Source organism: Sphaeramia orbicularis, chromosome 3 (assembly GCF_902148855.1).
Source record: "Sphaeramia orbicularis chromosome 3, fSphaOr1.1, whole genome shotgun sequence".
Lineage (NCBI taxonomy): Eukaryota > Metazoa > Chordata > Actinopteri > Kurtiformes > Apogonidae > Sphaeramia > Sphaeramia orbicularis.
This window is the reverse complement of record NC_043959.1, coordinates 51502123-51514497: the sequence shown is the minus strand read 5'-3', so window position 1 is coordinate 51514497 and position 12375 is coordinate 51502123. Positions and strand designations below refer to the sequence as shown.

Below are 12375 nucleotides of genomic sequence, written 5' to 3'. Positions count from 1 at the left end.
AGGTAGAGGTAGTGGTTGGTTTTAGGAAACAGCAGAGTGAGGAGGAGACAAACACACAGAAGGAGAGAGAGAGAGCGGGATGCTGACAGATTCCTGATAGATTGTTAAAATGGCGAAAGCTTGTTCGACCCCAGAGAGCCACTAAACTGTAGCCCTGTAGGTCGGAAATGTAGTAGCCGAAGCTGGATATCTTTTTTTTTTTTCTGTGTGCACCTCCTTGTTTCACCTCACGTTGTTTTGCGCAAGTGCTGGGATATTTTCTAAGTGTTTAAATGGCATCCACAAGGCGCCGCCGCCTTGTTCCGTGCTTTTTGGGAATACTCCTAAATGCTTTAATTGGTAAGTGTCATTATTGGCTGTAGTGTGGGAGTGTGGAGGGCTGCAGGGTGGGAGAGCTTTAGTAGAGGACGACCCTGTCAGGCTGCTGCGCTCCAGAGCCTGGTGCATGCTGCAAACGTCGATAAGTGCGTTACTGACCACTAACCCTGAACTTGGCCCCTCTGCTGTGTCCGTTAGTATTTGGGCTCTAAATGGCATGTTTAAAGCCTGCTGGAGCACGCTTGTGCATCGAGGAAAGTGTGCTCTTAGTTGCACTGAGTTACTCAACTAACACCGTGATGATTTCTGCAGGATTTGGACCAACTGTGGGATTTTCACGTGTATATGTGTTAACATGTGGATTCATTTGGTTGCTTTTTGCAGCATCTTTATTACACACTGCAGCCACGTGCAATCCACTGAGCAGAGTTTTGGGCTTGTTTTCATTCTTGTTTTTGATGGGATGTTCTATTGTGCATGGAGTCACGTTGTTGCAGTTGTGCAGAAAACACTTAGTTGTCCTGTTGTTGCCTGTGTGCCTTTGAAGCAGGTTCTTCTGGCTTTAAAATTGTGGACAGATTTATTAAATTGTTGGTCATCACTATCATCCCATACTCCAACACTTATTAGAGCAATCTGAATCTGCATTTAACCCTGCATGCTTTTTATTCCCCCCTCTTTGTCACCTTATTCTATTGGATATATTACTGGTAGTTTATAGTTTCATTCAAATGTGATTGGACTTCTAATGTGTTTGGAGTTGTTGCTGGTCACCCATAGGTTTCCCTGTATCTCTGTGAAATGACAGTAGTGTTTATTGCCCTGAGAATAGATTAAAAGACTGTGGTTGTTGCCTGCTGGGGAGAATATTTGTACAGATTAAATGTCAAGACTGTCCCTCTCCTCCTTTTCAAATGTTCTTTTCTGACCCTTTGTTCACAATGATAGACAGTTTCTCTCTCTGTATGAGGCCCGGTAATTCAAAAGCAGAAGAGAGTATTGAGTATTTGCAAAGCATACCACACAGGGACCCACAAAGGCCCCCACTGGAATCATAAAGGGTAGTACACAGTGGTCCATAACATGTTCACTCAGAGGACTGGGAACAAAAACTTCAGAAACACAGCTTTGTGATGGATGTAATTCCCATCTACACACTGCAAAAATTTTAAAAAAAAAGAAAAAAAGAAGAAGAAGCTCTTTTAAGTGATTGTCTTCCTCTGAGATTAGATTCCGTCGAGATAAAGCCACTTTTATGACATTTAAGGCAGAATTGGTAAGAGTGGAAGAAGCAATAACAGAGATATCACTATTAGATCTCTCAGATTGAAGAGCTCAGAGTCTGAGGCAAAACGCAGCTGATCGTTCTCATAAAAAAAAAAAAAAAAAAAAAGAAAAAATGAGTTCAGCGGAGAGTAGCTGTTTGCTTTCAATTGCTTTGACTTTGTCGTTGTTGGTCTTTTAAGCATCTGAAAAAAGGATAGTATCAGTCTAATTAAGTCGAAGCTTATAAAGAAAAAAAAAGATTTCAGTCGTTCTCTTCTGTCAGTGCTTCAACTTTCATATCTTTTGCACAGACCGTAAATGTGTCCCAGTGCTACTTTGTGATAGTTCCCAAGTGCATTTTTTCTATATTAAACAATTAGAAAGTGATTTATTACCATTTATTGTAATATTATCTTCTTTATTTTGCATTTTTTAGTAAAAATCAGGTATTTTGTTGCATTTAATCTACTGATCATATAGATGTTCATAAAACCTCAGCTTAAAGTTGAGGGTTAATATATCAGAAACAGAGAAAAATTAAGAAAAAGTCACTTTTTTTTTTTTTTTTTTTAAGCAAAGACATCAATTGAATGTAAAACCAAGTATCTCCATCCACTGTCATTGATCCTACTTCATGGGTTTTACTGGTGAATCAATGTTGTAGAAGATGATGGTGTTTCCATGTTCATTACGAAGCCTCTGAATGTCCAAATGTGCCATATCTGATGACCATGAAAAGATGATAAACTGCATTTTACCCTAATTATTTATATGTATTGATAGGATTAGTGGATCAACAAATATTAACCCATAAATACCCAGTGCTAGTTTTGTGGCTGTTCCCAAATGATTTTATCTCTATAATTATCCTTTCTTGAGTGATTTATCACCATTTATTATAACATTATCCCTTATATTTTGTTTTTTTTTTCTGTGAAAATCAGGTATTTTTCCATATATTAATTTATTGATCATGTAGATTTTCATAAAAGCTTAGATTAAAGTTGAAGGTTGAAGAAAAAGTGACTTTTTCCAGCAAAGAAATCAATATGTGAACATGAAAACAAGTGTCTCCATCCACTGTCATTGATCCAACTCCATGGGTTTTACTGGTGAACAACGCTGTAGAAGATGACGGTTTTTCCACATTCACTACGGAGCCTCTGAACATCCAAATGGGTCAGTGCTAGTTTTGTGGCTGTTCCCAAATGATTTTTCTCTATATTTATCCTTTCTTGAGTGATTTATCACCATTTATTATAATATTATCCCTTATATTTTGTTTTTTTTTTCTGTGAAAATCAGGTATTTTTCCATATATTAATTTATTGATCATGTAGATTTTCATAAAAGCTTAGATTAAAGTTGAAGGTTGAAGAAAAAGTGACTTTTTCCAGCAAAGATATCAATACGTGAACATGAAAACAAGTGTCTCCATCCACTGTCATTGATCCAACTCCATGGGTTTTACTGGTGAACAACGCTGTAGAAGATGACGGTGTTTCCACATTCACTACGGAGCCTCTGAACGTCCAAATGGGTCATATCTGATGACCATGAAAAGATGACAAACTGTATTTTACACCAATTACTTACATGTAGTGATAGAATTAGTGGATCAACAGGTATGAAACAGTTTAGGTCAGTAGACGGTTTTGATTGTTTGGGTCTTTATGGGTGAAACAGTTTACATCATTAGATGGTTTTGCTTGAATGGTGGATGTTTGGGTCTTTATGGGTTAAACTCCATCTTAATGGTCTGAAAGTAGAATTATAAAGCAGGTGGATGCTTTGAAGTTTCATTACGTAGTACATAGACAGTTTGGTCAGAAAGGCAGTCGAGACAACTGTAATCTGATAATCGTCACTAAGCTGCACATATTATTATAACTGAATTCCAATGTTCTTGAAACATAAGCTTACGTGTTTAAGTCAGCTAAAATAGCCAAGTATTGAATAAAGATGGAGTAAGTGATTCCTGAGAAAGACCAAACAGACACACCCCTTCCTCCTGTGCTCCTTAAGAAGCTCTGCCCCCAGGTTCATGGGCATACATATATAAAATTCTATTTGACCTATTTCTGTGGTTTTTTCGGGGTTTAACACCTTACCATTAGCCAGTTCTACTGACCCTCTTTTCTTCCTTGGTGTCTTTATCTTCTTATCCTTTCTGTTGCTGCTCCACACAAGCATGAATGCCCTCCTTGGCTGACTGGAACAGTGGTGAACGGATCAGTCTGAGCCACTTTGCTTTTTCCCTTTCACTCATTTACCCATTTCCATTTTAACTGACAGCTTTGGCACTGTGCGGAGATATTCACTGAATTTGAGAAAAAGGCGCCTTGGATTAGAATGGCTTACTCCATCTTTAGTCATCTATCAAGGGAATGTGAGTAAATGTAAATGCTGCAAGCAGTCTTTCCTCAGAAAAAAATATTGCTTTTTGCCAGACATATGTCCTTGATTAAAAAAAAGAAATGTGTCTGTTAAATGGATGTTCTACTCAACAGCCCATTTATATTGGTGCCACTGATCAATTTGCAGACACTTGATCTAAAGTGAAATAAAGAACTTTGGCTGCTGAAATGCTAGAAAATTCTTCTAAAGGGATACTTAATAATCTCTAAAGAATGTCCCTCTTAAGCACTCATTACTGGTATTACTTAAGCCTCCATCTACAGGTCAATAAAATGAATAGAGAGTACACTTTGTTCAGATTGTGGCTGAACACCATATGTCTAGTCTGATATTTAATGTAACTCATTTCATAGAAAAGTCTGAGTGATTCTGAGCACTGACTCTATTTTTGTATCTTTAAACCAACTTATGATGTGTCAATATGTTTAGCTAAATTAACTTGTTAAGTGAAAAGTGAAGGTTTTTATTACTTCAGTCTGCAAGAGGTGAAGGTAGCTTGATACTGAAAGGGCAGTGTAACCCATAAGTACAACTGGGTAATAAAAGAAAAGTGATAATTATTGTAATATAATTTTATATCATTTTGCAGTGTCATTTTTATTTTATATTTGGATCATTTTCATCAGACATCATTGGCTGTGATTATCACAACATAGTTTTACATCTTGATAGTTAATATGTCCTTTGTCTTTAGTGCTTATTTTAGTTAGACCATCAAATTAAATACAAAATGGTTCAATGTTTAACTCCTTTACTCATGCATGGTTTGACGTTGCAAAGCATTTTTAATTCATTTTTAATTTTCTACTTCTGGATTTCCAAAGTGATCTGACTATTAATGTGCAGTATTTCAGTCTGTCTGAACACCAGAAGTGTGGAAATCCTTAATTTCAAAGATGCACCATGATGCAAACTTCAGAATTCAGATGGAATCATGAAGCTTGTGAATGGTCACATCTCTACTTGTAATGCACTCTGAAAGGAGTTGTGTTGTGTTTTTGTAATGTTTACATATTGAAGGCCTCATAGACACTGGTACTGAAAAGATGCAGTTGTTTATATTACAGATAGATGGTGTATGAAAGTGTTTTCTAAGGAGAAAAACTGATGATGCTTTGCATATAGATGCATCAAGAATCACTGACTATTTGAGTTATTGACAAGTGAATTGTAATTGAATTGGATTGTGAGTCCAAAGTAGAGTCACACCGCTACTGGACACTCATCATCATACCCAAACTTAAAAAAAACCAAAAAAAAACCATACATAACTTTCTGGTTTCTTCGACCTTCAACCTGCAAATAATAATTTAATGATTTTCCATAATAATCACTGATCAATTGATTTGAATGTTTTCATCATGATAATATGTTTGACCATAACACTCAGCCCTCCCTATAAGGGAAAACTTTTCTATGTCTACAGTCATGGAAAAAATTATTAGACCATCAAAAGTAATCAAAAACAATGGATATGCAATCAAATACTTACTCCTGTGTGTATCATGTGACTAAAACAGACGGAAAAGAAAACATGGAATGCCTAAAAGCACTGTTTTTGGCAGTACAATGCTGTAACTATTGATGTAAGAACTTAAGAGATTTTGGTTATTATCGAGAAAACAGGGAAAATGGCTAGATATCAGCTGTGAAATTAAACTCTTATGAGCTATTTTTCTTGTTATCATTATATTAGTCCAAACAAATGTACCTTTAGTTGTACCAGGCATTAAACTGAACAAGACATTGAAAAAAACAAGGGGTGGTCTAATAGGGCCTAATTTTTTCTGCGACTGTATGTACTGTTCCATTCATTCTTATGCAGATATATCAATCATTTTAAGTCTACTGTCAATCTAAGTATTTTAAAAGAGTATTTCCACCGAGCTGTCCCATGACATAATGTTGTGTCAGGGGCCCATTATATCCTTATGCTTCTGCTGGGAGGAGGCCTGTCAGGTGTCCTAAGCTCACTTAGCTCTGTCAGTGGTGCTTGTGTCTGCTAACTACATCTGTCTGTCAGTAGCTAATGTGTGATCCCTGCTTTACTATTGCAGCAGTAAACCTTTGTGCCAGCCAGCCACACTTATCTGTCAATAGTAAGCCAGAGCGTGAGCCACACTTAGCCAGCACTTGTCCCTGGTCTCACTTGGTAATCCTACATGCAAGTGTCTTTTTCTAACCATGAAAATCCTTATACAGATTCATGCCTGTGACCATGTGTTCATGCAGCAGGGCATGTTCTTTCCATTCCCATTTTCTTCCAGCTGTGCTGTCCTCTCACTCTGCAATCCCTCTAGAGGCTCAGCATTCACACATGACCTTAACCTATATCATATACAGGTAAAAAGCTGCGTAAGCCCGCTCTCTTTAGGATTCTTATCATACTGGAATTGCTTTATAATTAGGGGTTCAAAATAATTATTTCTAACCCCAGCTTGAGTTCCGAATTGCATCAGCAGGTTACAATAGTGGTACCATGAGGAAAGTCAAAGCCCAGGGACGTCTGCATTGTCCTGGTTAATGAAAGCACTGACTGAATAAATCACTGGCAAGTATACAGCATCAATGAAGCTGATTAATGCATCTCAAATCAGTGACTCTGAAATTTTATTATCCTGTTTGCTAAAAGGCTCAATAATGTCATATTTGTAGCATTATAACATGACTGTTAAAAGGTGAAAATGACACATCTCCAATATTTTCTTTCCATATAATTGTTGAACTTTTCAAGATGCATTTTTTATAGGACAAAGTAATTATTCACGTTGAGAACCATCCTTGTGTTGATCCAAACATGACGCGTGACTTCTGCATGTGTGGCTGCTGGCACTTTGCATGTTGTTTTCTTTCTGCTGTCTGCTTCCTCTGTGAAAACATGTGATCTTTGTTGGACAAAAAGAGACCGGGCTCTGTGGCCAGCATCATTTTTGGAGAGCAGCCCAGGCAGTGGGATCACCGCCTGCCAGCTAAGGGTTAAATATTTCTCCACCACCACCCCCCTTTTGTTTTGCACAAGTGGTAGCACTGATGGCTCTACGGTCCCATGGCTATTTTACTTACCCTGCTTGTTGAGTGAAAAAAGGGGAGGGGGTCTATAATGAAAGGATACAGATCAAGATGAGAGTAAGGGGAAATGTTTCTTTGCATTATCGTCCATATGTGATCTTCATGCAGGAGTGTGTCAATGAATTCCTTGTCTGCACCTAAGGGGAAGCGTTTCTCGGCTGGAATTTGAGGGATGAAGCCGGAGGTTCTCTTTTTTTGACCCCTGTGCTTTGCCCACCCTCCATTGCCCTCCCCTAGCCCCCCTTCCACCAGATTCCAGGGCCTGGGGCAGAGACTGGTAGTGCTTAGTCCATCAGCAGCTGAAACATGATACCAAGAGAGCCCACTAAGCTCCTCTTGTATAGTACCAAGTCAGGTCAGGCTGTTTACATCCTTTATTTATTGTTCTCCCACTCTACCCTCTTTACCCTCAGAAACCGCAAATACGGAAAATCAGATTTCCCAAAGAGGAAAGTATCATTTCATCCATAGCTGATTAGGGACTTTAGGGACTTTTAGTCTCCGCTTTGTACGAAAAAAAAAAAAAAAAAGATCAGAGCTGATCCCAGAGAAAGACTTTCTGCCACTGGTTAACCGGTGAGGCACATACAAGGCCATGCATGTGTGTATTGTATGTATACAGTACATGAGTGCACATGCTTTAGGTGCACTCGATCCTAGCCTTTGAATTCCCCTGTGACTATAGCCTGGAGGTAGCTCAGTCAGGGCTTTTTATTTCTTAGCTGGCAGGCTCTGTTCAGTGATATGACATAAGGAGCATTCTTTATGTTTGTGTATGTCTGAGGGCATAAAAAGCCACAACTGATATAGCACAGATGTAGAAAATAGGTGACAGAATCAGTTATTGAATTACATAATGAAATAGAGAGCACCTCCAACATTGCTGAATGTTGTGATGATTTGACATAAACAAACTAAGCTCATAGTCACCACCAAATTGACTCCACTTTATCTGATGGCTAGTGTGGGCTTCAGGATGTGAATGCATGGCCCATATATCCGAGTGAAATTCTGGCCTGCTGATTATAAATTCACTGTACATCATCTTTTTTTGATACGTTTATTGCACGTTATCATACGGACAATGAAATTACTATGTATTGTTCAGCACTAGAGTGAGTAGAGTTATATTAACCAAGATCAAAGTGTCATAAAAATAAAGCAAACAATCGGCATCACAGACATAACATATTATTGCAATGTCAGACCGCTACTGGTCATTTCATATCTTGTTTTAGTTTCACGTTGCAATTTTGTGAGTGCATTGAAGAACGTTGCATGAAATATAGTACCTACGCTGTCAACACTGATTATTTTGTAGATAGGGTGTGATTGTGATGTTGATTTGCTATGATACGTAGCATTTGGAGACACAGTTCCAAATCTTTTTTTTTTTTTTTCCAAATGTCTGTTAAAAACCATCTCTGATCATTTGCCATTCATTTACTTCCTGCATTTGGTCCAGAAGCCTGAACTATCTGAAGTATTTGCACAGTAGACATGAGCCAAGATCACCTCATTTTTTGAACCAGGTTTAGGTTGGATTTCAATCGTCAGAGTTTGGCTGGGATCAAACTGAAAAACCTTAAGTCTGAATCATATGAATTAGGTGTCGTTTGTGTGTTAATGGAACAGAATAAGACAGAAATACTGCAGTAACCACTGAACATCAGTCTGAGATGTAAGCTTGATGTCCATGTATTTTTGTCCCTTCAGGTGTGACATGTGAAGCAGAGCTCTCCTTCACACTGGAGCCCAGTGATATCATTGCCGTGCAGGAGCAGCCCCTCATGCTCCATTGCCAGGTGGTCGGCATCCCCCCAATTACAACACAGTGGAGGCATAATGGCATGCTTTTAACTCAGGACCAGCACCATACCACCTTCATCAACGGCTCACTCCTGATTGGCCACTTCCTGAAGACCAGACCTGATGGTTTGTCCGATGAGGGGGACTATGAGTGTATGGCCCAGAATTCATTTGGGCTGGTGGTGAGCCGTAAGGCCCGCGTTCAGGCAGCAAGTAAGTCTCTTCATTTATCTTACAGTTGTGTACTTTAGATTGGCTTTGGAGGTGCTTTTAATTTACCTAGTTATGTTTTTACATCATGTTTTTCCCTTTCTTTTTTAAAGCACATGTGTAACTCAGAAATAATGTACCTAATACATAACTTGCTGCAGTGGTTATAGTTACTTCACTGTCATTATCATATGACAGTCTCTTATGTTTTTCTGTCTGCAACTTAAAAATTGAAACGTGTTGTTTTTCTGGTTGTTAGTGCGTAATTCCCTAGTGTCAGAAAATGATGTTCAGGAAATGCTTACATGAAACAAGAAGGAACTACACCCACAACCGCACACTTAAATGTAAACACTGTAATGAAAAAACACCAAGTTAGTACATCCCAGTGCAGTCACTCTCATTAGTGTGTTGCTCTGCATGCTCTGTAAACGTGTTTAATAACCTTGGCTGTGGAGACATTTGAATATTTTAATATCATTGTTTGGGTGTAATGAACTTGTGATGCTCATCTACAGTGCTGCTTAGAAATTCAATCCTTTGAGTTTAGCATTAACAAGCGCTCACGCTGAGAATCTCTGAGCTGTTTTGTAAGAGGGCATTAAACTCAGAGTAACCCAGCAGCCCACTCAAAGGCGTCATGATAAATTTTCTCTGGCTTGACCATCACAATCTCTGTTTTTTTTTCTTTTTTTTTTTTTACTTTTTCTATCTCAGCATTTAATTCTCATCATTGTTCCTGAGGCTCATTTAAAACATGCTTCTCATATCATAGGGAGACAATCTGTCTCTCTCCCTGCTTTCTGCTTTAGTGCTTCTCTTTGTCGTCTCTCTCACACATACAGTGCATGTCTCAGCTTTCTTTAAATTAAACGCATCATGGATGTGTGCATTCCTCTGTGGACATGCTGAGATGCTGCAGCACTGGCTTTATTGATATTTTACCATTGCACACAGTGCTTAGTTAAGACTTTGTGAAGGCTCTGTTATATATGTTTTGTAACACAGGGATGGACAAAGGCTCACAGAAGCCTGTTGATTCCTGGGCTGTGTGTAGACAGCATACTGCTGTGCTGTTGTAGGCAATACAGCTTTTCCACTCAGTGGGAAAGAGAGGTTCGCATGGATGTCTCTCTGACCGACGGGAAAAGTCACTTCTGCTCAGTGGCTGGCGCTGTCAAACACAAACAACCTTTTAAAGCACCCTAAAGGGCTTTTCTTTAAAAGGTCAGCTTGTAGTCATTGTTTTTGCACATTGTTACCTCCACCATAGAGTTTATATTGTCACTTGTGTGTGTTTCTATCTGTCTGTCTGTCAGTCAATATAAAAATGACAGTAATGATTTTCATGAAACTTGGTGGATCCACTCCATAAAAAGAGGAGGGCTATTTTTAACATTGTGAGATATTGTGCTGCACAGCATTAAATACAGCTTCTTTCCCAAGGCTGTGAAGATTATGAACATGAATTCATGAAACAACTGGATTCTGCACCTTATCCAACATTTTGGCACTTTAACTTGTTTTTATTGGCTTTCACTTAATATTTTTAAATACTGCTTTACATTATATTATTTATTACTACACTGGTCCTGGGAGACACTTTTCATTGCTCTATGTCTTTTTAAATGTGTTTGAATGGCAATAAAAGGACTCTGATTCTCATTAAATGACTGTGGGGCCTTGGTTGAAGTAAAGTCACAGTTATGATTCTGTGTTGATATGGCACCCTAGTTTTTTTATTTTCCAGGTTGACATGCTGGTACACAAAGTATGAGATAAGTACCACTTGCAAATACACTGCATTAACATTTTTCATTTTTGTTGTTGTTGTTGTTGCATGTACTCTCTCAGTCTTTTGTTAGTAGATCCACAAGTTGCAGTCATAAGCTACAGCACTGAGATTCTCAGCATCATTCTGTAGTGATTACAGTCAGACTGTTTTCATTTTTACACTTAGCCTTAAAATGAATGAAACTGCTATATTGTGAATTTGTGTGGTTTTGAAATATTGCAGTTTTATATTGTAAGAAAAGGGATGCATATTTAAGCAGCAATATGACTAACTTTGCACATTTTGTAAACATATAGAATGGCTTCTTTATATATGCAGATGACTCCTTTCTCTTTACTCTCTTGTAGCTGATCACAACAGCATTTTGATTGCAGATCTTAAAATAGTGCAGTGTACTTTAAGGTTGTGCTTTTAATTCATGACTTTAGTATGAGCCCCTGGAACAACCCTCCGCACTGGAATACATGTGTTTGAATCACAGCTCAAGTTTAAATCGTTCATAGTTCATTGATTGTGTTTTGGTTGCATGAGCTTTTCTTTCCTGTAGATATTTTCCAGCTGCTTGACTCATATTGATCAGGAAAGGACCAAAGTATTACTGTAAGTCACAACTTGACCCGTGTCCTCTGACCTTTTGAGCATGTTAAGCAGTCCTTTGGAGGGGCATTGAATGTGGAAGTCCTCGCTGTAATGAGACTCTGTTCCTTCTTAATGGAGTCTCTGTTCTATCAAGGCAGCTAGAAGCTATCACTGTGAAATAATCCTCCAGAGACTCTTCAAAGGGACACGTGAGATATGAACTTCTGACTGTAAAATGTCCCCATATTACCCATAAATGCCCGCTAAAAATGTCACTAATAGTACACCAGTTGAGAGAGGTTCCATTTAATAGCACTGATGTGATTTTACTTTTAATATGACAACTTTTTGGGAGGGAGGGAGGGGGGGGGGTTATCATTTCACACTCATTGTGAAATTTGCCCTCGGGCTTATTGAAGACAATTAACAAGGCTTTCATTGCACGCTTAGATGTGCTTGGTGGGTAATGATGGGACGCAGGGATGTTTTAGTGTCTCTATTGTGGGAATAATGTCTTGCGTCATAATCAAAAGGCTCTGCGTTCATCTACGCTGTACATTTTCAACAGGCAGAAGGAACTCACTCACGCCGTGCCCAGATTTCGATTCAGTGCCTTCAGGTGCCCCGTTAATCACACTTTACTTTCTCTTTGATATAAGTCAAATGCTTGTAATAGGCCTTACAGGAGCTTAATTTTTGTGGTTAACTACAGTGTTGGGCAATTTATGGTCCGTTTCATCATCTTTGGGGTTCAGACTTCGGCACAGGACATCATTTATTCATGATCAAGTATTCTCATTCTGCCCATTAAGAGAAATTACCCAAAACTACAAGTAAATGTTATCCTTTCAGAGATTATTAACTGGTGTTTGTTTCTTCCTGTTTCCTCAGTGTTTGTCAACCCTGATGCT

At 38.5% G+C, this 12375-nt stretch overlaps 1 protein-coding gene across 1 annotated transcript in view; it reads left to right on the top strand.

Annotated features, from left to right (window-relative positions):
- The first annotated feature begins 230 nt into the window (after positions 1 to 230).
- The window catches only part of igdcc3 (immunoglobulin superfamily, DCC subclass, member 3), a 67978-nt gene continuing 55833 nt past the window's right edge, over positions 231 to 12375 (top strand). Inside the window, exons 1-2 of the mRNA XM_030160852.1 lie at positions 231 to 339; positions 8788 to 9093. Of these exons, the coding sequence (XP_030016712.1) occupies positions 273 to 339; positions 8788 to 9093 (373 nt within the window). The 5' untranslated portion in view covers positions 231 to 272. The remainder of the gene's footprint in view (positions 340 to 8787; positions 9094 to 12375) is intronic.